The sequence below is a fragment of the Pristiophorus japonicus genome, chromosome 5 (genome assembly GCF_044704955.1).
Source record: "Pristiophorus japonicus isolate sPriJap1 chromosome 5, sPriJap1.hap1, whole genome shotgun sequence".
Classification (NCBI taxonomy): Eukaryota; Metazoa; Chordata; class Chondrichthyes; family Pristiophoridae; genus Pristiophorus; species Pristiophorus japonicus.
The window spans coordinates 261,769,152-261,794,714 of NC_091981.1; the positions used below are offsets into that span (position 1 = coordinate 261,769,152).

General features: G+C 43.6%; 1 protein-coding gene across 6 annotated transcripts in view; it reads right to left on the reverse strand.

Moving 5' to 3' along the window:
• Positions 1 to 25,563, reverse strand: part of LOC139264683 (leucine-rich repeat transmembrane neuronal protein 1-like) — a 386,994-nt gene that overhangs the window by 341,253 nt on the left and 20,178 nt on the right. For 5 of the 6 annotated variants that reach the window (XM_070881586.1, XM_070881583.1, XM_070881584.1 and 2 more), the window contains exon 1: positions 15,685 to 16,338. The exons of the other annotated variant lie outside the window; for it this stretch is intronic. In XM_070881586.1, the coding sequence (XP_070737687.1) occupies positions 15,685 to 16,034 (350 nt within the window). In that variant the 5' untranslated portion in view covers positions 16,035 to 16,338. Of the gene's footprint in view, positions 1 to 15,684; positions 16,339 to 25,563 lie in introns of those variants that run through there. 6 annotated transcript variants of the gene reach the window in all.

Sequence of the window (25,563 nt, forward strand, 5' to 3'; positions counted from 1 at the left end):
TCTTGTCTGTTGGTTTGACCGGTGCCAGCAGAATTTTGACGAGGCCATATATCGAAGGCCCACATACGGTGAGGAGAATCACCCTGCGCTTGACCGCCGTCTCAGCCGTGTCCAACTCATTGGCCACGAAGTACTGGTCGAGACACTCAACGAAGGCTTCCCAATTATCACCCTCAACAAATCTCTCAAGAATATCAACGGCAGCCATTACCACGTGAAAGTTTGTGATCTGTAACTCGTCGCCAGCTTTAAGTTCAGAATAACTCCACGAGAGTGTGTTGTAAGCTCAAACCATTGTGACCTTGGTCTCTTTGATCTAACTCCAAAGTGAGGCAGCAGCATGGTGGATTGCTTTTTATACCTGCTTGCCCCAGGGTGCACAGGTGACCCTTAAGTCTCCCACAGGTGTGCCCCCGAGTGGCAAGTCTTACACATTGGTGAGGTTTGCAAACATAACACTTTCTTTTATTAGACGAAGCATAGAATACAAGAGCAGGGAGGTTATGCTAGAACTGTACAAAACACTAATTAGAACACAGCTAATATGTGCAGGTCTGGTCACCACATTACAGGAAAGATCTGAGAATGACATGAATAGCACGTTTAGTGAGTTGGTCTTACCGCAGGTAAAGGGTCCACAGCTAGATAGGGAATGGAAGACCAACAGGAAGAGCAGTGCAAGGAAGGTAGTGCAGGGGTCCCCTGCGGTCAGCCCCCAGCAAAACAGATACACCGCTTTGAGTACTGTTGAGGGGGATGACTCATCAGGGGGGAGCAGCAGCAGCCAAGTTCATGGCACCGTGGCTGGCTCTGCTACACAGGAGGGCAGGAAAAAGAGTGGGAGAGCGATAGTGATAGGGGATTCAATTGTAAGGGGAATAGATAGTAATTTCTGCGGCCACAACCGAGACTCCAGGATGGTGTGTTGCCTCCCTGGTGCAAGGGTCAAGGAAGTCTCGGAGCGGGTGCAGGACATTCTGAAAAGGGAGGGTGAACAGCCAGTTGTTCGAATGCATATTGGTACCAACGATATAGGTAAAAAAACGGGATGAGGTCCTACGAGACGAGTTTAAGGAGCTAGGAGCTAAATTAAAAAGTAGGACTTCAAAAGTAGTAATCTCGGGATTGCTACCAGTGCCACATGCTAGTCAGAGTAGGAATCACAGGATAGCTCAGATGAATACGTGGCTTGAGCAGTGGTGCAGCAGGGAGGTATTCAAATTCCTGGGGCATTGGAACCGGTTCTGGGGGAGGTGGGACCATTACCAACCGGATGGTCTGCACCTAGGCAGGACTGAAACCAATGTCCTAGGAGGAGTGTCTGCTAGTGCTGTTGGGAAGGAGTTAAACTAATATGGCAGGGGGATGGGAACCAATGCAGGGAGACAGAGGGAAACAAAATGGAGACAGAAGCAAAAGACAGAAAGGAGATGAGGAAAAGTGGAGGGCAGAGAAACCCAAGGCAAAAAACAAAAAGGGCCACTTTGCAGCAAAATTCTAAAGGTCTAAGTGTGTTAAAAAGGCAAGCCTGATGGCTCTGTGCCTCAATGCGAGGAGTATTCAGAATAAGCTGGATAAATTAACTATGCAGATAAAAGTTAATGGATACGATGTGGTTGGCATCATGCAGACATGGCTCCAGGGTGACCAAGGCTGGGAACTCAACATCCAAGGGTATTCAACATTTAGGAAGGATAGTCAGAAAGAAAAAGGAGGTGGGGTGGCGTTGCTGGTTAAAGAGGAAATTAATGCAATTGTAAGGAAAGACATTAGCTTGGATGATGTGGAATTGGTATGGGTGGAGCTACGGAATACCAAGGGGCAGAAAATGCTACTGGGGGTTGTGTACAGACCTCCAAACAGTAGTGGTGATGTTGGGGAGGGCATCAAACAGGAAATTAGGGGTGCATGCAATAAAGGTGCAGCAGTTATCATGGTGTCTTTAATATGCATATAGATTGGGCTAACCAAACCGGAAACAATACAGTGGAGGAGGATTTCCTGGAGTGCATAAGGGATGGTTTTCTAGACCAGTATGTCGAGGAACCAACTAGGGGGGAGGCCATCTTAGACTGGGTGTTGTGTAATGAGAGAGGATTAATTAGCAATCTCGTTGTGCGAGGCCCCTTGGGGAGGAGTGACCATAATATGTTGGAATTCTACATTAGGATGGAGAACGAAACAGTTAATTCAGAGACCATGGTCCAGAACTTAAAGAAGGGTGACTTTGAAGGTATGAGGCGTGAATTGGCTAGGATAGATTGGCGAATGATACTTAAGGGGTTGACAGTGGATGGGCAATGGCAGACATTTAGAGACCGCATGGATGAACCACAATTGTACATTCCTGTCTGGCGTTAAAATAAAAAAGGGAAGGTGGCTCAACCGTAGTTATCAAGGCAAATCAGGGATAATATTAAAGCCAAGGAAGTGGCACACAAATTGGCCAGAAATAGCAGCGAACCAGGGGACTGGGAGAAATTTAGAACTCAGCAAAGGAGGACAAAGGGTTTGATTAGGGCAGGGAAAATAGAGTACGAGAGGAAGCTTGCAGGGAACATTAAAATGGACTGCAAAAGCTTCTATAGATAGGTAAAGAGAAAAAAGTCAGTAAAGACAAACGTAGACCCCCTGCAGTCAGAATCAGGGGAAGTCATAACTGGGAACAAAGAAATGGCAGACCAATTGAACAAGTACTTTGGTTCGCTATTCACTGAGGAAGACACAAACAACCTTCCGGATATAAAAGGGGTCAGAGGGTCTAGTAAGAAGGAGGAACTGAGCGAAATCCTTATTAGTCGGGAAATTGTGTTGGGGAAATTGATGGGATTAAAGGCCGATAAATCCCCAGGGCCTGATGGTCTGCAACCCAGAGTACTTAAGAAGGTGGCCTTGGAAATAGCGGATACATTGACAGTCATTTTCCAACATTCCATAGACTCTGGATCAGTTCCGATGGAGTGGAGGGTAGCCAATGTAACCCCACTTTTTAAAAAAGGAGAGAGAAAACAGGGAATTATAGACCGGTCAGCCTGACATCGGTAGTGGGTAAAATGATGGAATCAATTATTAAGGATGTCATAGCAGCGCATTTGGAAAGAGTGAGAATGTGTGAAAATGTATAAGCAATAGAGACAGTGAAGTGAACAAAGGAATCATGGAAGGATAACTAAAAGAATGTCAGACTGCAAATATTACAACATCAGCACAAATAACAGACTCGCTCAAGGTCTTAGTTACTAGTCACGCCAGTAAAATTGGGCAAGGAAGGCCAGGTGTCGGCTCATGAGTGGACAAAGGGAAGGAGGGATCACAAAGGATAGGGTAAACTGAATGTCCCTCAATTGTATTACGTACTGAAAGTGTATAACCGTTGCGCCCCTACATTGTAACGGGGCTTGTCCGAGGGAAGTGGACGCACTCTGAGGGAGAGCGTTCCTTTGTTCTGATAAGTCACAGCCGGTGAAACAAATAATAATGACTGCTTTGTTATAAGCTGCTTTGGTGTTCGTGTGTCAGTGTATTCGCTGAAACAGATTGAGGGAAAAAGAATCCGTATTAACATTTGGTGTCAGAAGTGGGATCTCAACAGACGACTGCCGAAAACTTGCAAATTAAGAGCCAGACTTGCCTTGTACAAGACGGGAGGAAAGTGGTTACTGGAGTGAGTACCCTTTCAAATACCACTTCAGTTTCCTTCAGTTCCAAAAGTCTGAGGAAAGTTTGGCCACTCGCTGGTGCTCAGGTAGTGTCTGAACGAGATCCAGGTCAATCTGGCGAATACCTTCTAAACTGAGGAAATAAGTGTCCAAGTCAGGTGTGACGTCGACCTTGTATATCACTTGGCCCGTCTAGGCACTGATTGGATTTAAATCGCGTGGCGACGCGGAGGATAGGGCTCGGTTAGATAGGGCTAGTTTAAATCGCGTGGCGACGCGGAGGATAGGGCTAGGTTAGATAGGGCTAGTTTAAATCGCGCGGCAACGCGGAGGGGAAAAAATGCACGGCGACACGGAGGTTAGGGAATTACGTAAAATTAAGCCGCGAGGTGACGCGGGACTGTTTAAATTTTAAATTGTACTTATTCCAGGTACGGCGTCGATCTTGTATATCACTTGGTCCGCCTAGGCTCTGGATAAGATAACTTATTCCACCGCGGGGTGACGCGGGGACAATCGGGACTAATTAGGACCCTGATCCTATGCGGGGCGACGCGAGGATGGGTAATTTAGATAAAACTACAAATTCCCTGAAAGATCATGGATCCAAAAATAGAGCCGGCCAAAACAATTAATAGGAAAGAAGAGAGACTTTTGTGAACGTCTGTTTTGAATGAGAAGTACTTGTGTGATTTTGACTGCGATTATGAAAGCCTGTTTGGGAAATCGGGGAGTTGTGGTTTGTTTTAGCTCCACCCACTTTTTCAAACAGAGTGAAAGTTTTTTTTAACCCTTCGTAGTGTTGTCCTGTATGTGGGAAGTTTTAAGACATTTTAAGTTAGAAACGCAGGTGTGGATTTATTCGGATAAGTTACGGAGCTAGGAAATGGACAAAGGATAGGTTTGTTGAATAAAAGATTAAAAAATACATGGTCCCGATGGTTGAAAAAAAAAGGAATTTATTTGACATGCTCACTTACTTGTCGAAAGAAAACATGCAATGATTGATTACATTGGGTTGAAAGACGTAAATTTAGTCTCGGAATGAGATAAAGAATGCCTTTTAAAAAAGCTTCTAAGCTCAAAAAAAAAGTTTTAAATAAAGATTGAAATTACAAAGTTTGAATTGGGATTTTGAGATATTCAGAGAAGGCACAGCAAAATACTGAGGTGGATTCAAAAAAAAATTATTATATTCAATCTGATCTCTTAAAGAAAATAGGAGATATAAAACTAAAAGGTTTGGAAACAATCTAGAAATACCTTCAGGGATCAGGTCAAACTCCTGGGCAAGTGGCGAGCTATCTGCGAAGGTATAAAAAGGACTTTTTGAAAAATGTTAAAAACAGCAAGCTTTAGCAGTTTCGAAGAGACACTGTTACACGACCTTGAGGCTGGAACAATTGAGATAACGAAAAGCAGCCCTCTCAGCCTACGTGCCAGACTCCCCTCTAGTTATGGAAAAGACGGGGGGAAAAAAACGCAACCTTGAAAGAAAACAAATTGAACGAATTTGAAAGAAAAAGTGTCTTCGATTGTCTGAGATTTTAAATTAACAAATTTACCGAGACCCGAGCCCTCTGTGTAAAATACAAAACCTAATTTGAAGAAAGGAGATCTTAAAAAAAAAAGACATAACGTACTAAGTAGGTGCTGAAAGAAAAAAAGTGTTCTGAGATTTTAAATTATGAGAAAGTTCCACTGCAGTTTGAAAAGATGATTCACTTCTGTCAAGTTGGCAGGAGAACGCCACTGAATTAGGACTCTCATTGACAGAAGGAGGACATGTTAAAACCGTAGACGTCTTAAAGAAAGAGTGCACGCACGAGAAACGTACTAAGAGTTCCACTGGGACCTCTGAGAAAGGTATTGACTGACTACGTAGTCAAATGGTTGGCTTTGCATTGACCGAGGCTGATGACGAAATTGAATTTCAGTAAACAAATAGCTATTAAAAATGTGTGGTCTCGTTTTAAATCAATTTTTTTTAAAAATCTTTGGCAAGTACTTGAATTAGAAGTTTAAAAAAAATTGGAGTTTAATCTAAAATGCTGCCTTTCCTGATGAGAAGACTTTTATTATGACGGCTTTACTAATGATTTCTGCTGTTTAACGGATTCCTAATTTCTAAGCAAGTTTTGAAGGCACAAAGACTTTTTTTTCAGATGATTACATGAAGTCACGTAAAGACCAATATGTCGAGGAACCAACTAGGGGGGAGGCCATCTTAGACTGGGTGTTGTGTAATGAGAGAGGATTAATTAGCAATCTCGTTGTGCGAGGCCCCTTGGGGAAGAGTGACCATAATATGGTGGAATTCTGCATTAGGATGGAGAATGAAACAGTTAATTCAGAGACCATGGTCCAGAACTTAAAGAAGGGTAACTTTGAAGGTATGAGGCGTGAATTGGCTAGGATAGATTGGCGAATGATACTGAAGGGGTTGACTGTGGATGGGCAATGGCAGACATTTAGAGACCGCATGGATGAACTACAACAATTGTACATTCCTGTCTGGCGTAAAAATAAAAAAGGGAAGGTGGCTCAACCGTGGCTATCAAGGGAAATCAGGGATAGCATTAAAGCCAAGGAAGTGGCATACAAATTGGCCAGAAATAGCAGAGAACCCGGGGACTGGGAGAAATTTAGAACTCAGCAGAGGAGGACAAAGGGTTTGATTAGGGCAGGGAAAATGGAGTACGAGAAGAAGCTTGCAGGGAACATTAAGACGGATTGCAAAAGTTTCTATAGATATGTAAAGAGAAAAAGGTTAGTAAAGACAAACGTAGGTCCCCTGCAGTCAGAATCAGGGGAAGTCATAACGGGGAACAAAGAAATGGCGGACCAATTGAACAAGTACTTTGGTTCGGTATTCACTGAGGAGGACACAAACAACCTTCCGGATATAAAAGGGGTCGGAGGGTCTAGTAAGGAGGAGGAACTGAGGGAAATCATTATTAGTCGGGAAATTGTGTTGGGGAAATTGATGGGATTGAAGGCCGATAAATCCCCAGGGCCTGATGGACTGCATCCCAGAGTACTTAAGGAAGTGGCCTTGGAAATAGTGGATGCATTGACAGTCATTTTCCAACATTCCATTGACTCTGGATCAGTTCCTATGGAGTGGAGGGTAGCCAATGTAACCCCACTTTTTAAAAAAGGAAGGAGAGAGAAAACAGGGAATTACAGACCGGTCAGCCTGACATCGGTAGTGGGTAAAATGATGGAATCAATTATTAAGGATGTCATCGCAGTGCATTTGGAAAGAGGTAATATGATAGGTCCAAGTCAGCATGGATTTGTGAAAGGGAAATCATGCTTGACAAATCTTCTGGAATTTTTTGAGGATGTTTCCAGTAGAGTGGACAAGGGAGAACCAGTTGATGTGGTATATTTGGACTTTCAGAAGGCTTTCGACAAGGTCCCACACAAGAGATTAATGTGCAAAGTTAAAGCACATGGGATTGGGGGTAGTGTGCTGACATGGATTGAGAACTGGTTGTCAGACAGGAAGCAAAGAGTAGGAGTAAATGGGGACTTTTCAGAATGGCAGGCAGTGACTAGTGGGGTACCGCAAGGTTCTGTGCTGGGGCCCCAGCTGTTTACACTGTACATTAATGATTTAGACGAGGGGATTAAATGTAGTATCTCCAAATTTGCGGATGACACCAAGTTGGGTGACAGTGTGAGCTGCAAGGAGGATTCTATGAGGCTGCAGAGCGACTTGGATAGGTTAGGTGAGTGGGCAAATGCATGGCAGATGAAGTATAATGTGGATAAATGTGAGGTTATCCACTTTGGTGGTAAAAACAGAGAGACAGACTATTATCTGAATGGTGACAGATTAGGAAAAGGGGAGGTGCAAAGAGACCTGGGTGTCATGGTACATCAGTCATTGAAGGTTGGCATGCAGGTACAGCAGGCGGTTAAGAAAGCAAATGGCATGTTGGCCTTCATAGCGAGGGGATTTGAGTACAAGGGCAGGGAGGTGTTGCTACAATTGTACAGGGCCTTGGTGAGGCCACACCTGGAGTATTGTGTACAGTTTTGGTCTCCTAACCTGAGGAAGGACATTCTTGCTATTGAGGGAGTGCAGCGAAGGTTCACCAGACTGATTCCCGGGATGGCGGGACTGACCTATCAAGAAAGACTGGATCAACTGGGCTTGTATTCACTGGAGTTCAGAAGAATGAGAGGGGACCTCATAGAAACGTTTAAAATTCTGACGGGGTTAGACAGGTTAGATGCAGGAAGAATGTTCCCAATGTTGGGGAAGTCCAGAACCAGGGGACACAGTCTAAGGATAAGGGGTAAGCCATTTAGGACCGAGATGAGGAGGAATTTCTTCACCCAGAGAGTGGTGAACCTGTGGAATTCTCTACCACAGAAAGTTGTTGAGGCCAATTCACTAAATATATTCAAAAAGGAGTTAGATGAAGTCCTTACTACTAGGGGAATCAAGGGGTATGGTGAGAAAGCAGGAGTGGGGTACTGAAGTTGCATGTTCAGCCATGAACTCATTGAATGGCGGTGCAGGCTAGAAGGGCCGAATGGCCTACTCCTGCACCTATTTTCTATGTCTCTATGTTTCTATGACATCAGGTCTTCTTACAAACCTGTAAAGGAGTTAACCCTTTCCATTGACAGCCGTTTTATACTGAACATTATTAATTTGGATTTCTTAATAGAATAAAGACTCACCTGACAGATAAAGGAAATGGTGGGATCGTCAGAATAAAATAGAACTAGCTTATGTAATAATACTTGACTCAAACAAAACAAATTGAAGAGTTAAAAGGCTAAGATAAATAAGCTGAAAGAGATTTTAAAAAACGGGACCAGACAGATACAGATAGTACAGTGCACAGCCATAGCACCATCACCTGTGGCAAAAGAGCCAATGTACCACACAGTGGGGAATCCACAAACCCTACCTAACCCTGACCTCCAATTTCACGGAGTGACCTCGACATGCATGGATAAAAGATGAGTCAGACTAAAACATTGCAAAAGATAAGTCAGCCTCGGAAAAACCAATGCCAATCATCCAAGATGTCATTAAAGCACAGGAGGACGCTCCTGAAAAAGATAAAGATAAACTGTTGTGGAAAGATTATGGATGTACTTATGACAATATTTCTAAACTCTGGACCACTCCCGCGGAACAGACTTGCATGTCTGACGAGTTGGCCCGATGGGTTATTGAATGTATGCACTTTGCTACTCATTGTGGAGCAAGGACAACAAGTGACACGCTTTTGGCCACTTGGTGGCACCCTAGACTCCAGGCGCTGGCCCAGAACATCAGTAGTCGCTGCCTTGTTTGCCAACAGCATAATCTAGGGAAGGGAGTCCCCTGTGATTGGGGTAAGACGCCCCCACCAGAAGGTCCCTTTGAGACCTTGCAGTTGGACTACATTGAGTTGCAAAGAGTTCAGTGTTACAAATATGTGTTAGTAATAGTAGATGTGTTTAGCAAATGGATCGAAGCCTACCCTACCCTGGACAATAAGGCTCAAACTGTTGTTAAGGTGTTAATGAGGGAAATTGTTCCTAGATATGGTATCCCAGCTCGACTGAGTTCCGATAATGGCCCTCACTTTATTGGCCAAGTGAACAAAGAATTCTGTTCCCAGATGCGCATTAACCAGCAGTTGCATTGTGCCTACCGACCCCAAGCTGCGGGACTAGTTGAACATGCTAATCAAACTCTTAAAACCAAGCTTGTAAAACTGGTAGCATCAACCGGACTCAATTGGCTCAAACTCCTTCCCATAGCCCTATTCCAGATCCGAACGACTCCCACCGGTAAGGCTAGACTGACCCCCGCTGAGGTCATTTATGGTAGGCCCCTTAGGACCCCCTGGAATCAGAATGTCCCCTCCACTGTCCAATTCCACCACATGACTGAGGAAATGGCCACCTATGTTCTTTCTCTGACTCAGGCTCTGCGAATAGCCCACAACCAGGTTCGAGATGCTCACCTCGACCTCCCAGTTTTGCCCGAATCGTCCCTCGTGGCACCAGGGAAGTATGTCCTGATGGATTCGGAAAGGATTAGAGCCACGATGGGAGGGGCCTTTTCAGGTGTTACTTACTACCCCCACTGCAGCTAAGGTTGAGGGGAGAAGTGCCTGGGTTCACCTGCACCACTGCAAGCTCACCACCCTCTAACGAACCTATTTTACTGGTTGTCCTAACCCCTGTTTCTGTTCCAGACTTTCTCTTCTCCATAGCTGAATACGGTCATTCCTAGGAGCGTCCCGACTAACCGAGTGGGTCCCGAGGAGAACAGTTTGAACCCTTGCCCGTAGTGATACACAACCAGCTACACCGACGGTGACCTGAGAAGAGAGGCGAGAAAACCAAACTCTTTGAATCAGCAAAATATTCGGACTATTTATCCTTGCCCTTAGAGACGCTACAAGAAACATTTTGTTCTCGAGTAATTGTTAACCTAGAGCGATAAGATGAAACTGTGTGTGTGCGCCACAGTCTGTATAGTAGCGTTGGTGTACATCAAGTGCGGCGCGTGGGAAGAGAGACTGAAGCGAGAGTTCCATGTAAACACCTTTTTGTATATGTCTTATGTTTATGCGCGAAATGGGAACTTTTCTAGTTGCTGGGTGTGCTCACATATCCCTATACATTCCAAAGGGGGAATTCCTTTGCGCCCCGTTCCACTGACCCTAACTGAGACTGTCAAGTGGCTTCTGAGCCAGACTAGCATGAGAGGAGGGGGGCCAATGCAAATACGAAAGATGAAAGGCGGGTCAAGAGAGGGATCACGGAGGGCAGGAGGAGCATCATACCGTTACCGTGTGGATAACCATGGGGACGTCACCAAATGGGAGAGTGCTGGGTACCCCATTAGTCAAACGTTCCAGGGATGGTACCAACTACCCTATGACCATAAAAAGGAACCCCCATTCTTAGTCCTGACCAATACCTCGGGGATCGGGAGGCCAACCGGGACCATATGTTTAACCCGAAATGACACCAGTAGCAAGGGACATATCATAGGGTACAGCGATTGCCCACACAACCTCAACATCACAACAGATGCTCGAGTCACTATCCTCTCTCACCTTCCGAATAAAACAGGTGGAGGTCTGTGGGCCCAGTCTTGGGACCCCAACACAATATATAAAAAGGCAGCGTATAACAGCACGTATTTTGTGTGCGGGCATAGGGCATATCCCTGGTTGCCTAGGCGATGGACAGGGTCCTGCTATTTGGGATATGTGGTGCCATTTGTGCGGCAAACACGTACCCTGGCGGAAGCACATGCCTCCAGCCGACACAGGCGAGCCCTCACCCCCATCGAAAGGTTCTTTGGGGTCATGATGTTCCCATTCGGGATAGGATGCACCATGGATGAAGTACAGAACCTAGAGAGGATATTGGAACAGATAGCTAACTATACTGCTGAAGCTCTGGAGGGCATCACGGCCGAAATGATAGCAATACGGACCGTGGCATTACAAAACCGAATGGCCCTCGATTATCTGTTAGCTGAGAAATGGGGAACGTGTACCCTGATAGGATCTGAATGTTGCACTTACATCCTCGATAGTTCAGAAAACATAACCAATCTCGCTGATCACATAAGAAGGGAGGTAAAGAAGTTATCCACCCCTGCAGGAGTGGGCTGGTTTGATTGGCTGTTAGGTGGATCCTGGGGATCGTATCTAATGCATGGAGCAATTATTCTCACCGTAGTAATAATTACCTGTTGCTTGATTATTGGTTGCTTTAACCTTTGTTGTAAAGTCATGATGGCAAGGTTAGCAAACCCTCTTGTGGCCATGGGCTCCCGGGTTATGATCCAGCAAACTAAAGACCTACTCGACAAGGAGGATCAGGAAAGAGAGTGCGAACGGCTGAATGCAATACTCCTGGAATAGTCACCAGGGTTATCATGGAATGATAAAAGGGGGGAATGAGAATGTGTGAAAATGTATAAGCAATAGAGACAGTGAAGTGAACAAAGGAATCATGGAAGGATAGCTAAAAGAATGTCAGACTGCAAATATTACAACATCAGCACAAATAACAGACTCGCTCAAGGTCTTAGTTACTAGTCACGCCAGTAAAATTGTAACATTTACAAGCATTGGGTGAGAAAGCTCTTTGTGAGAAAAAGTTGCTATAACCACTTGCCCGTATCTAATTGGGCAAGGAAGGCCAGGTATCGGCTCATGAGTGGACAAAGGGAAGGAGGGATCACAAAGGATAGGGTAAACTGAATGTCCCTCAATTGTATTACATACTGAAAGTGTATAACCGTTGCGCCCCTACATTGTAACGGGGCTTGTCCGAGGGAAGTGGACGCACTCTGAGGGAGAGCGTTCCTTTGTTCTGATAAGTCCCGGCCGGTGAAACAAATAATAAAGACTGCTTTGTTATAAGCTGCTTTGGTGTTCGTGTGTCAGTGTATTCGCTGAAACAGATTGAGGGAAAAAGAATCCGTATTAACAAGAGGTGACATGATAGGTCCAAGTCAGCATGGATTTGTGAAAGGGAACTCATGTTTGACATTTTTTGAGGATGCTTCCAGTAGAGTGGACAAGGGAGAACCAGTTGATGTCGTGTATTTGGACTTTCAGAAGGCTTTCGACAAGGTCCCACACAAGAGATTAGTGTGCAAAGTTAAAGCACATGGGATTGGGGGTAGTGTGCTGACATGGATTGAGAATTGGTTGGCAGACAGGAAGCAAAGAGTAGGAGTAAATGGGTACTTTTCAGAATGGCAGGCAGTGACTAGTGGGGTACCACGAGGTTCTGTGCTGGGGCCCCAGCTGTTTACATTGTACATTAATGATTTAGACAAGGGGATTAAATGTAGTATCTCCAAATTTGCGGATGACACTAAGTTAGGTGGCAGTGTGAGCAGCGAGGAGGATGCTATGAGGCTGCAGATTGACTTGGATAGGTTAGGTGAGTGGGCAAATGCATGGCAGATGAAGTATAATGTGGATAAATGTGAGGTTATCCACTTTGGTGGTAAAAACAGAGAGACAGACTATTATCTGAATGGTGACAGATTAGGAAAAGGGGAGGTGCAATGAGACCTGGGTGTCATGGTACATCAGTCATTGAAGGTTGGCATGCAGGTACAGCAGGTGGTTAAGAAAGCAAATGGCATGTTGGCCTTCATAGCGAGGGGATTTGAGTACAGGGGCAGGGAGGTGTTACTACAGTTGTACAGAGCCTTGGTATTGGTAATACACCTGGAGTATTGTGTACAGTTTTGGTCTCCTAACTTGAGGAAGGACGTTCTTGCTATTGAGGGAGTGCAGTGAAGGTTCACCAGACTGATTCCCGGGGTGGCGGGACTGACATATCAAGAAAGATTGGATCAACTGGGCTTGTATTCACTGGAGTTCAGAAGAATTAGAGGGGATCGCATAGAAATGTTTAAAATTCTGATGGGTTTAGACAGGTTAGATGCAGGAAGAATGTTCCCAATGTTGGGGAAGTCCAGAACCAGGGGTCACAGTCTAAGGATAAGGGGTAAGCCATTTAGGACCGAGATGAGAAGAAACTTCTTCACCCAGAGAATGATGAACCTGTGGAATTCTCTACCACAGAAAGTTGTTGAGGCCAATTCACTAAATATATTCAAAAAGGAGTTAGATGTAGTCCTTACTACTAGGAGGATCAAGGGGTATGGCAAGAAAGCAGGAATGGGGTACTGAAGTTACATGTTCATCCATGAACCCATTGAATGGCGGTGCAGGCTCTAAGGGCCGAATGGCCTACTCCTGCACCTATTTTCTATGTTTCTATGTTTCTATGATTGCACTAGAGAGGTTGCAGAGAAGATTTACAAGGATGTTGCCAGGGGTGGAGAATATTAGCTCTGATAAAAGATTGGATAGGCTCGGTTTGTTTTCTTTGGAACAGAGCAGGCTGAGGGGCGACTTAATTGAGGTGTATAAAATTATGAGGGGCCTAGATAGAGTGGATAGGAAGGACTTATTTCCCTTAGCAGAGAGGTCAATAACCAGGGAACATAGATGTAAAGTAATTGGAAGAAGGATTAGAGGGGAGTTGAGAAGCTTTTTCACCCAGAGGGTGGTGGGGGTCCCAAACTCACTGCCTGAAAGGGTGGTAGAGGCAGAAACCCTCATCACATTTAAAAAGTACGGACTACAAGCTGGAAAGAGGGATTAGACTGGATAGCTCTTTTTTGGCCAACAGACACAATGGACCGAATGGCCTCCTTCTGTGCCGTAAACTTCTATGATTCTATGAACTAGTTTCTCACTTTATCCCTGAACAGTCCCACTTTGTCTTAAATTATTCTTTTACTTTTAACATACTTATCAAAAGCCTTTCTTAGCAGTAATATTTGCTGATTTCTGATTTTCAGTTGAGAATATAATACAAGTATTTGAGTTAGACGTGTGGATAGTGGACTTCCCACAAGAACATTCATCAAGTTACAGGTAGAACACTAACAACATGTTTTTAAATTAACTGAACAACCTTTTGGACTCATGTACCAGTGTAACACATTTGCCCCATAACTCCATGTCGGTCCTTAGCCCCAATTCTTCCACCAGCAGACCATGCAAACAGGGATAATAGGCAATTGTTGTAAATTATCCTTTTCATACAATTTTTTTCTTCACTCCACTCTGATCTTAGTTTTATGGTAATTATGAATCTTCATGGTAAGTTTGTAATCCACAGTCATTCGCAAGGAAGGTCCATTAAGGTCATACAATGAATAACAACGTTCTATACAGATGTGAAGTACCTGACAAACCTTTGAAAGGGGCATGATGAAGTAGAATATCATAGCAGTCAACACATCTAGAGTGAATTCCTCAATTTCAAATGTTTGTGCAATGATACACCAACTTTATCAATGTATTACTTATTATATTATTTAATTATTTATATAATTCCTTTGTAGGGCTGCAAAATCTCTATCAGTCATGAACGTTATCTTCAGGCAAAGGCTACTTTTCTAACACCTCTCCCTTGTAAAATCCTTGGCAGGAGTTTACTTAAGCAGCTCTCTTATGAAATGAAGCTTGTGTATTTTATTCCCTGCCATTATACCCAGGTCTAACTATTAACAATGGCCATAGCCAAATAATAAGTGTGTGATATAAATCTAAGATATTATATTTAGATGGAACTGAGTTGACTGTTCTTGTAACCTCCCCACCGCCCCCCGGACCAACTTCTGAAAATACCCAGAATACCCAGTCTCACAATGCATAAGCAGCTTCATATGAAATTCTGTCAAAACTGATGCTTGTAGCAGCATGATGAATAGAGCCAATGAATGGTCACTAGGCCTAAAATTTATATATTGGATTCCTCTCCTCTGGAAGCAAGTTGTTTGAAAATGGCAATGTGGCATCCTTGCATCTTGACACACAATCGTATGGTGTGTACAGGGAGAAAGATGTATGCCACACAAATAAGTAGGGATTTGTATTTTTTTTTAAATCAAGGGGCTGGAAAGTAAACAAAAGGTATGAACTAAACTCAACAGCTAGCTTTTTTATGATGTTGACTTGTGCAATAAAGCACCACAGTTCCATAAAAACTGACTGAATTAAAGTATTCATACTGGATTCATAGTGCACTTTAGGGAAAGAGTTGGCCTCACTCCTCAGGGGTTTTAGCAATCACCCGAATTACATGGCCAGTGTTGTTGTCTGTACAAAACTACTGCTCGTCGACGTAAAAATGGGAGCCAAGATTGTTTTCCAATTCACCAAAGCATAGAAGTACATGGTTTGGGGACAGGAAACAATGCTACATTGTGGGGTAGAACAGGTGCACTGAGAATGAAGTAAGCTGGGTGGATTGCTTGCGTCTTTTCTTTCACATATTCACGTAAAATGGGGGTGGAGATGCATGGCATTGTGATACTTAAGTAGTTTTTCGAACCTGGATTTAGAAACCTATTTTGAACCGTTTTCAACTTAATCCCAGTTCATATGTGTTTTTGTTCATTAAGTTTGCAAAAAAAAAAGAGACAATGACTAAAACCTACAATACGGTGAACCGTGTTAGGACGTTGCCAGACATGGTGCCTCGGATGCCTTGGGGCACTTGCTTGAGCGCCTCCATGGTGTGCTCCATCAGCGAGCCGTTTTCGGACTGTGGCGTGGTGTTGGTTTCGAAAGGGGAGGCGACCTCGTCGTGCGAGTGCGAGCCCACCGGCTTTTCCGGGTGGCAGGAGAGGATGTTGACGTAGCAGCGGCACAGGGGCGGGCAGAGGGCGTGCTCCTCCTCGCTCGTGTCGTTGTGGTGCAGCACCGTCACCGTCTTGCTCGACTGCGAGCCGCACCAAAGCAGGGCCAGGCACGAAGCCAAGTTCAGGAGGCTGGAGCTGCTCCTCATCCTCCTAGTCTCTTCTCATCGCTCGCTTCCTCCCCGTCACAGAAACAAAAACGCATTGACCAAGAAGGTTAATGTCCCCAGCCCCCTGCGGGGTGGCCGGCTCTCGGTCGCTTTAATTTTCCTTCTCTTTTTTTTAAACGTTTATATGAATAGAGTCGCTGCGGCCTAGAAGCCAGCCGTTGCCATGGTGAGTGAGCGAGGCCTCCGCTCTCCGCCCGCGCCATCCTTTGTTCGGGAGGCCCGTCGCTTAGCTACGAGCGCCGCGTCATCAAAACAAAGGGCACGCCCTCGCGCCCCAGCCACGCTCGCTGGTCCTCCCTCCAAACTCGCGCTGGGCTTGCAACAATGGTCATTGGACCGCAGCACAAGCAGCAGCGCTTAGGTTACTGGAGGAGTAACGTAGAGCACTTGGACTAATGATATCGCGAGCCCCGAGTTCAAATCCCACAACAACTACCCCAACTAGCACTGCTTTAATTGTGTCAGCCAGTGGCTCAGCTGAGAGCACCCTCACCTCTGTGTTCACACCCTTCAGCTGACACTCCAGTGCAGCGCTGTCGGAGGTGCCGCCTTTCGGATGAGACGTTAAACCGAGGCACCCGTCTGCCCTCTTGGGTGGATATAAAAGATCCCATGGCACTACTTCGTAGAAGAGTTACAGGAGTTATCCCCGGTGTCCTGGCCAACATTTATTAGAAATATAGAAATTCACAGTGTGGAAGGAGGCCATTTCGGCCCATCGTGTCCGCGCCGGTCGACAAGGAGCCACATGGCCCTCAGTCAGCAGCCCTGAAAGTTACATATAAAACAATGGACAATGGCGGAAAGGTAAAGAGCAACCAGTCCACCCCACACAACTGCGACACCCCTTACACCAAAACATTCCACATTCTACCCCAACCGGAGCCATGTGATTTCCTGGGAAAACCCAGGCCAACTGGGGGGGGGGGGGGGGGGGGGGAAAATCTGGGAAAATTCCTCTCCAACCCATCCAGGCGATTGAAACTAGTCTAGGAGATCACCCTGGCTGCATTCGATTCCCTGCAATACTTACCATTTATTACTAAAACAGAATATCTGGTCATTTGTGGGAGCTTGCTGTGTGCATATTGGCTGTCGTGTTTCCCACATTACAACGGTAACTACACTTCAAACAATTAGCTTTAGGACATCCGGTGGTCGTGAATAGGTGTTACATCCTCAAAGCCTCCCTGATAAAGTGCGACATCCCCACTGACACCTGGGAGTCCTTGGCCATGGACCGCCCTAAGTGGAGGAAGTGCATTTGGGAGGGCGCTGAGCTCCTCGAGTATCGTCGCCGAGAGCATGCAGAAATCAAGCGCAGGCAGTGGAAGGAGCGTGCGGCAAACTAGGCTTCCTACCCACCCTTTCCCTCAACAACTATCTGTCCCACCTGTGACAGAAACTGTGGTTCTCGTATTGGACTGTACAGCCACCTAAGAACTCATGCTAAAAGTGGAAGCAAGTCTTCCTCGATCCCGAGGGACTGCCTATGATGATGATATATAAATGCAAGCCTTTTTAATTGGTTTAAAGGATAGGTCCATTTAAAAATAAATTATCAATCCATTTTCCTATGGTTAAAGGCATCAGTCCATCTCCCCCATAACTGGACCAAGTCTCAATTTTTAAATATGTAAGCCCAGGCGGTCAGTGCATGGGGCAATTCAACTCGAATGGACATTGCAGCTGGCATTGATCCCATTTCCACATAATTGACACGCTTCCCAGTAGGAGTCATTGGGACAGTGATCGTTAGTAGGGAGTCTGGATGATTTTGCTACTCGCTGACCCAGAGTTTCTGCATCTAATTCTAACAGCAACTACCATTGTCCTGATTTGGGGTGAGCTAATTTAGCACATAACAAAGAATGAACCTGGACATTCCTAGACTATATGGCTTAAACATCAATGCTTATATTCCTCCCACACAATCATTTCCTGTTTCATTTTCAATAACATTGCAACGTAAGTCAAAACAATAGGCATGCATCACACTTAAACAAATGAAACATTATTTTGAATGGGAAACAAATACATATTCATTTTACTTCACGAACAAAAGTATTTAATATGAGCAATTCAATATTGTAATGATGGAGCATTTCAAGAGACTAAAACAGATAGCCAGGAGTAATAACTCAGCTTTAATTTAATTGAAGGGATCAGATGCAAGCAAACTTAAACTCGTTAATAGATGAGTTCTGACCCTAAAATGAAAGGAAATGCTCACAAATATATCTCATATCTGACAGTTTGTAGAATAAAAAAATGAAGTTTTTCAAATAAAATCAGGGCCCCACATATCAGGATGATTCCACCTATCACTGTTTAAGAACATAAGAGCATAAGAAATAGGAGCAGGAGTATGCCATTTGGCCCCTTGAGCCTGCTTCGCCATTCAATAAGTTCATGGCTGATCTGATCCTGGCCTCAACTCCACTTCCCCGCCCGCTCCCCATAATCCTTAACTACCTTATCATTCAAAAGTCTGTCTATCTCCACCTTAAATACATTCAATGACCCAGCTTCCACAACTCTCTGGGGTAGAGAATTCCAAAGATTCACAACCCTCAGAGAAGAAATTCCTTCTCATTTTCATTTTAAATGGGCGACTCCTTATTCTGAAATGCCCCCTAGTTCTACATTTCTCCACAAGGGGAAACATCCTCTCTGTATCTACCTTGTCGAGCCCCCTCAGAATCTTATACATTTCAATAAGATCACCTCACAGTCTTCTAAACTCCAATGAGTATAGGCCCAACCTGCTCAACCTTTCTTCACATGACAACCCCTTCATCTCAGGAATCAACCTCATGAACCTTCTCTGCACTGCCTCCAATACAAATATATCCTTCCTTAAATAAGGAGACCAAAACTTTACACAGTACTCCAGGTGTGGTCTCACCCAAGTTGTAGTAGGACTTCCCTACTGTTATACCCCATCCCCGTTGTAATAATGGCAACACTCCATTTGCCTTCCTAATTACTTGCTGTGCCTGCATGCTAATGTTTTATGTTTCATGTATAAGGACCCTCAGATCCCTCTGTACTACAGCATTTTGTAATATCTCCCCATTTAAATAATAAGTTGCTTTTTTATTTTTCCTACCAAAGTGGATAACCTCACATTTTTCCACATTATACTCCATCTGCCAAATTTTTAGCCACTCACTTAGTCTATCTATATCCCTTTGTAGATTCTTTGCATTCTCCTCACAACTTGCTTTCCCCCCCGCTATCCTTGCATCATCGTCAATTTTGGCTACATTTTACACTCGGTCCCTTCATCCAAGGCATTAATAATGTGATATCTTCAGGGAAGCACATAACACACAACCAGTAAGATGGCTACAGGTTCCGGAAACTTCTGACCTGCTGGTCAGGTGGCCTGCTCTTTATTCAACAGCACTAGCTGCAGTAACACGTAGGTCCACAGTGTGGCGCTACAGGCATTACAAATATAAATTGTAAATAGTTGAGGCCCCAGCACTGATCCCTGTGGCACCCCACTAGTTACAGTTTGCCAACCTGAAAATTACCCATTTATCCCAATTCTCTGTTTTCTGTTAGCCAATCCTCTATCCACGCTAATATATTACCCCAACCCCGTGAGCTCTTAACTTGTGCAGTAACCTTTTATTAGGCACCTTATCAAATGTTTGCTGGAAATCCAAATACACGACATCACTTGTTCCCCTTTATCCACCGTGCTCATTACATCCTCAAAGAACTCCAGCAAATTTGTCAAACATGATTTCTCTTTCATAAAACCATGCTGATTCTGCTTGACTGCATTACGATTTTCTAAATGTCTGTGTAAACATCGGCTCCCCAAGGATTTGTTGGACATTATCTGGACATTGCGTTTTAATCCCCAAGGATTTGTTGGACATATTTTTCTCACTGCAGAAAAAAGCTGGAAGCTGTTTGTGGGAGAGGCCCAGGTACTTCTCCATGTTGGACTTAGAATGATGGGCAGGTGTTGTCTGGGAAGACAATGGCCAAGATAAGGCAATTCATTGCAGGTGATGGGCAAATGGGGGGCCCATTGTTAAGCAATGTGAACTCGTCAAAGGTAGATCAGATGAACTGATCAGTGATTGAGCCATTATCTGGATGAGATACCAGAACAATAGAAAACCATTAAGCCCAGACCGGTCAGAAGCAAAAACCCATCATTGGCAAAACAGGAAGCCTCGAAACAAAGGAAAAAACTTCATTGGGCCAGAAGAAGACACACAAACAGGAAGCCTCGAAACAACAACAAACTTTATTTGGCCTGAAAAGACAACGAACTGGGGGTATAAAAGAGGCCGTGTGGCCACAGCATCTCTCTCTTGCTCTTGATGTTTCGCCTCTACAAGAACCAAACCCTCCGTGTGGAACGGAGAGAAGAAACCAGAAGAGACACGTTTTCATCAGGAGAAGCAGCGAGTACGCCAACAAATCGGTGAGCATCATCTCTAAACACGGATCTTTTAACATCACAGCAACGGTGTGAGGGGGTATCGTGTGTTCTGCCAATCAAATCTGAAGGAGGTTTTAGACGTGGGTACTTCGCTATAGAGGCCTGTTTAGATGGGCCAGACTGTGCATTGTACTGCATTTGTTTGTTTGACACACCAGGGTGTGTGTGCTTTTACTGGGTGCAGGTGTGTGTTTTAACTTTAATAAAAGCATTGCCGGTTGAGACCAAGGTATTCATCCCTAACTCATTCATCTGTTCAGTACAGTAATCACTCCCAGCTCTAGAACAATTGTAAAGTGGAGGTGCGTCGAAAACACCTAAGGGAAACCACTTACATCTGCTGCTACTTCCTTAATGATGGAGTCCAGCATTTTCCCAATGACAGATGTTAGGCTAACTGGTCTATAGTTTCCTGCTTTCTGTTTCCCTCCTTTCTTGAAAAGGGGCATTACATTTGCGGTTTTACAATCCGCTGGGACCTCTCCAGAATCCATGGATTTTTGGTAGATTACAACAATACATCCACTATCTCTGCAGTCACTTTTTTTACGACCCTAAGATGCAGGCCATCAGGTCCAGGGGATTTGTCCACCTTTAGTCCCATTAGTTTGCCTAGTACTTTTTCTCTAGTGATAGTGATTGTTTTAAGTTCTCCCTCCCTATAGCCCCTTGATTATCCACTATTGGAATGTTTTAGTGTCTTCTACCGTGAAGACCGATACAAAATATTTGTTCAAAGTCTCTGCCATTTTCCTGTTTCCCATTATTAATTCCCCAGTCTCATCCTCCAAGGGACCAACATTTACTTTAGCCACTCTCTTCCTTTTTATATACCTGTGGAAACTCTTAATATCTGTTTTTATATTTCTTGCTAGTTTACTCTCATAATCTATCTTCTCTCTCATTATTTTTTTAGTCATCCTTTGATGGTTTTTAAAAATGTCCCATTCCTCTAGCCTACCACTAATCTTAGTAACATTGTATGCCTTTGTTTTCAATTTGATACCATCCTTAACTTCCTTAGTTAGCCACAGATGGTTCATCCTTCTCTTAGTCTTTCTTTCTCACTGGAATATATCTTTGCTGAGAGTTATGAAATATCTCCTTAAATGTCTGCCACTGCTTTTCTACCGTCTTACTCTTTAATCTATTTTCCCAGTCCACTTTAGCCAACTCTGACTTCATACCTTTGTAATTACCTGTGCTCATTGTTAGATTTTTTTATGGTGTTCCAATATCAAATGATGTGCTTCCCCGCTATCAGTCTTGACTAGTAATAATTTTTTGCGATATTGGCATAGTGGGCACTATGTGAAGTAGCTGAAGTTCTATGGTGTATAAAGAATACAGTTTGAGGACCAGATCAAAGTCAATAAAATATTGAATGTTATGGGTAAGGTAAATTCAGGAATATTGCTTAAGATTAAGCCTCTGGATTGTTGGATCAGACAATTACAATCAAAATTGGTGAAAAATAAATGTAAACAAATCTGATCAACTTCTTATGAAATAGAAAGGGTGCCTGCTAAGAATATTGATTTAACATTTTAATTACAAAATTGGCTAAGAGACAGCAACAAGAGAGTAGTGGTGAACCGCTTTTTTCAGACACGAGTGATGTAAACAGTGGTGTCCCCAGGCACTGTTATTAGGACCGCTACTCTTTGTGATGTATATTAATTACCTGAATTTGGGTGTGGGGGCAGGAAATGTGATAAACAATGAGGAGGATTGTAGCAAACTTCAGGAGCACATAGACAGACTGGGAAGACACATGGCAGGTGAAATTTATTGCAGAGATGTATGAAGTGATGCAATTTAGGAGGAAGAATGAGAAGAGATATTACAAATTAAAGTGTACAATTTTAAAGGAGGTGCAGAAATAGGGAGACCTGGGGTTGTATGTACATAAATCTTTGAAGGTAGCAAGACAAGTTGACGAGGCTGTTAAAAAACATATTGGATCCTTGGCTTTATAAATAGAGGCATAGAGTACAAAAGCAAGGAAGTTACACTAAACCTTATAAATGACTGATTATACCTCAGCTTGAGTATTGTGTTCAATTCTGGGCACAATACTTTCGGAAGGATGTCAAGGTCTTGGAGAGGGTGCAAAGAATATTTACCAAAATTATATCAGGACTGATGGACTTCAGTTTTGTAGAGAGACTGGAGAAGCTGGGGTTGTTCTCCTTGGAGCAGAGAAGGTTAAGGGGAAATTTAATAGAGGGGTTTTGAGAGAGTAAATAAGTAGAAACTGGCAGGTGGGTTGGTGACCAGAGGACACAGATTTACTAATTGGCAAAAGAACCAGAGGAAAAATGAGAATTTTTTTTACGTAGCGGCTTGTTATGATCTTGAAAGTGCTGCCTAAAAGGGTAGTGGAATCGGATTCAATAGTAACTTTCAAAAAGGAATTGCCTATATACTTAAAAAGGGAAAGTTTGCAGGGCTATGAGGAAAGAGCAGGGGAGTGGGACTAATTGGATAGCTCTTTCAAAGAGCAGGATGATGGGCCAAATGGCCTCTTTCTGTGCTGTATTATTCTATGATTCTACAATTCTATAGTGCACAGTACAACTCATTGTAAAATATGTGAATGCTGGATTGAGAACTGGCTGGTAGGACGTAGGCAAAAAAGTAGTTACAGATGGATTTGGATCTGTTTGGAGACTCGTTACCAATGGTGTCCCGCCGGGATCGGTGTTGGGACTATTGCTCTTTACTATTTGTGCTAATGATCTGGATATAGATTGGGGATCCGATTTGTAAATTTGAATATGATATCAAGATCCGTGCGAGTATTAGTCCTGTAGATAACGCTCGTCTTCTTCAGGAAGCTCTTAATATATTGGGAGACTGAGCTCATGACTGGAAAATGATGCATAACTTAGATAAGTGCATTGTTATGCATGTGGGCAGGGCAATTGCTTAACATTCATACTCCCTTCAGGAAAAAGCATTAAAGAAGTTGGAGACAGAAAGAGATTTTGGCATTCTAGTGCATACATCCTTAAAGGTAGATGAGCAATGCCATGGAGCGATAGCTAGGGCAATTAGGGTGTTGGGGTGTATCCATAGGACAATTGAGTATAAGACAAGGCACACAATTTTGTCCAGTTTTGGTCTTCTCACATGGTGTGTAATATTGAAGCTATGGAGAGGGTGCACAGGAGGGCCATTAGACTAATTCCCAGTCTAAAGCATCTTAGTTATCAAGATAGGCTAAAAGAGTTGGGACTCTACACTTTATAGAAGCATAGACTTAGAGGTGATCTGATTGAGGTTTATAAGATAATAAAGGAAACAGATTGTGTTCCAGTTGACAGCTTGTTCTAATTAAATAGGTTAGGCAGGACCAGGTGGGGTCACAAAATTAAGTTGATTAAGGCCAGATCTAGATTTTATAGCAGGAGATGATTATTTTCCCAGAGAATAGTGGACCTCTGGAACAGGCTGCCATCTTATGCGGTGTATATTGATTCACTGAATTCCTTCAAGCGAGAGCTGGACCTGTTTCGGACTGGGCCGGAGATCACCTTTTACAGAAGGAAGGTACTGCAGGGAATTCAGGGCCAGAGTGATCTCCTGTTCACCTAGTTGGGTCAGAGAGGAATTTCCCAGATTTTTTCCCCCAAATTGGCCTGGGTTTTTTAAATCTGTTTTTTGCCTCTCCCAGTTTCAAGTGGGTTGGAGTGTATATATGATCATATTGCAATTGTGTAGATCTGGCTGAATGGACCAGAGGATCTTCACCTGTCCATCATTGTCTGAATGTGCATATATTTGCTACCATCCTCCACACAAAAGCACAGGCACACACAATGCACAATTTTTTTTTAACTTTCTCTTTACTGCGAGCAAAGGGCAAGGATCAACCAAGGCTGAAAATGTTTCTAAATAACTTGTTTTATTGACATTAAAACACAACAGTTTTGCTGATAGAGATGGTTACAACCTTAATCAATAGTACAACTCGAAACTCAGAATGATCAATTCTTCTGCTTCGGAAGACTGAGGAGTTAATTCTTCTTTGATATCTTCTATGAACTGGTGGCTGTGCCTTCAGTTGCCTAGGCCCTATTCTCTGAAATTCTCTTCCTAAACCTCTCCACCTCTGTCTCCTCCTTTTTAAGACCCTCCTTAAAAACTACCTCTTTGGCCATGCTCTTTTGGTCACCTCTCCTAATATATAGTATATGGCTCGGTGTCAAACCATGTCTGATAATACTCCTGTGAAGTGCCTTGGGCCATTTTACTATAGTAAAGGCACTATATAAATGCAAATTGTTGTTGCTCCTTTTTTGTCTCCTAGAAGTTACGACAAATGGCTGTTTTTATATCTATCTTGCTGCAAAAATAGTTTGCTCGTATGAATGACAGATTCTCACATTCTTTCACGGTCTAGCCAGGCAGTTAGTTGTCTTAGCTTTAACCTCATCCTTGTCTCTGCGAAAGTACATCAAGTCTCTTGAACACAACAGTTAGTCTAAAACAATCTGAAGCATTAATGATCCATGATAATTTTCAATCTTGGTCAAGCTTCCCAGCATGCCTACTGATTTCAGTTAAGTTTAGCAGTTCTGAGTTCTATCCTTTGTTAATACTTTTAACTAATTCTGCTTTTTTAGCAAGTATTCCAGGGTTCCTAGCTCAACATTTTCACTTTCCTTAAAAACTGGTATTAAAAGTCCATATTGAAAAGTCTAAAATCCTTCACATACAATACCCAATTGAATGTTGGATTTCACCAACTGGAGATGCAGCAGGTTGACTCTCTGCCACCCAATCATTGTAAGCGCCAAACTATGAGCATATAATCTCATACCTGCCCTTTTAAGTAACGCTTTCCAGCATCTGTCAACCCAAATTTTAGAGGTTTCTCACCAACTTATAAGACAGATATCTGCCTTCCATATGGTGGAAGGGCCGACAGAGGGCAGCTTGCAGTATGTCAACCACCATAGTCCAAGCACAAAGTGCTCTTTATCAGTCGTCCCAAATGACCATGACCAAGGAGGTATATTCTAAAGCAGA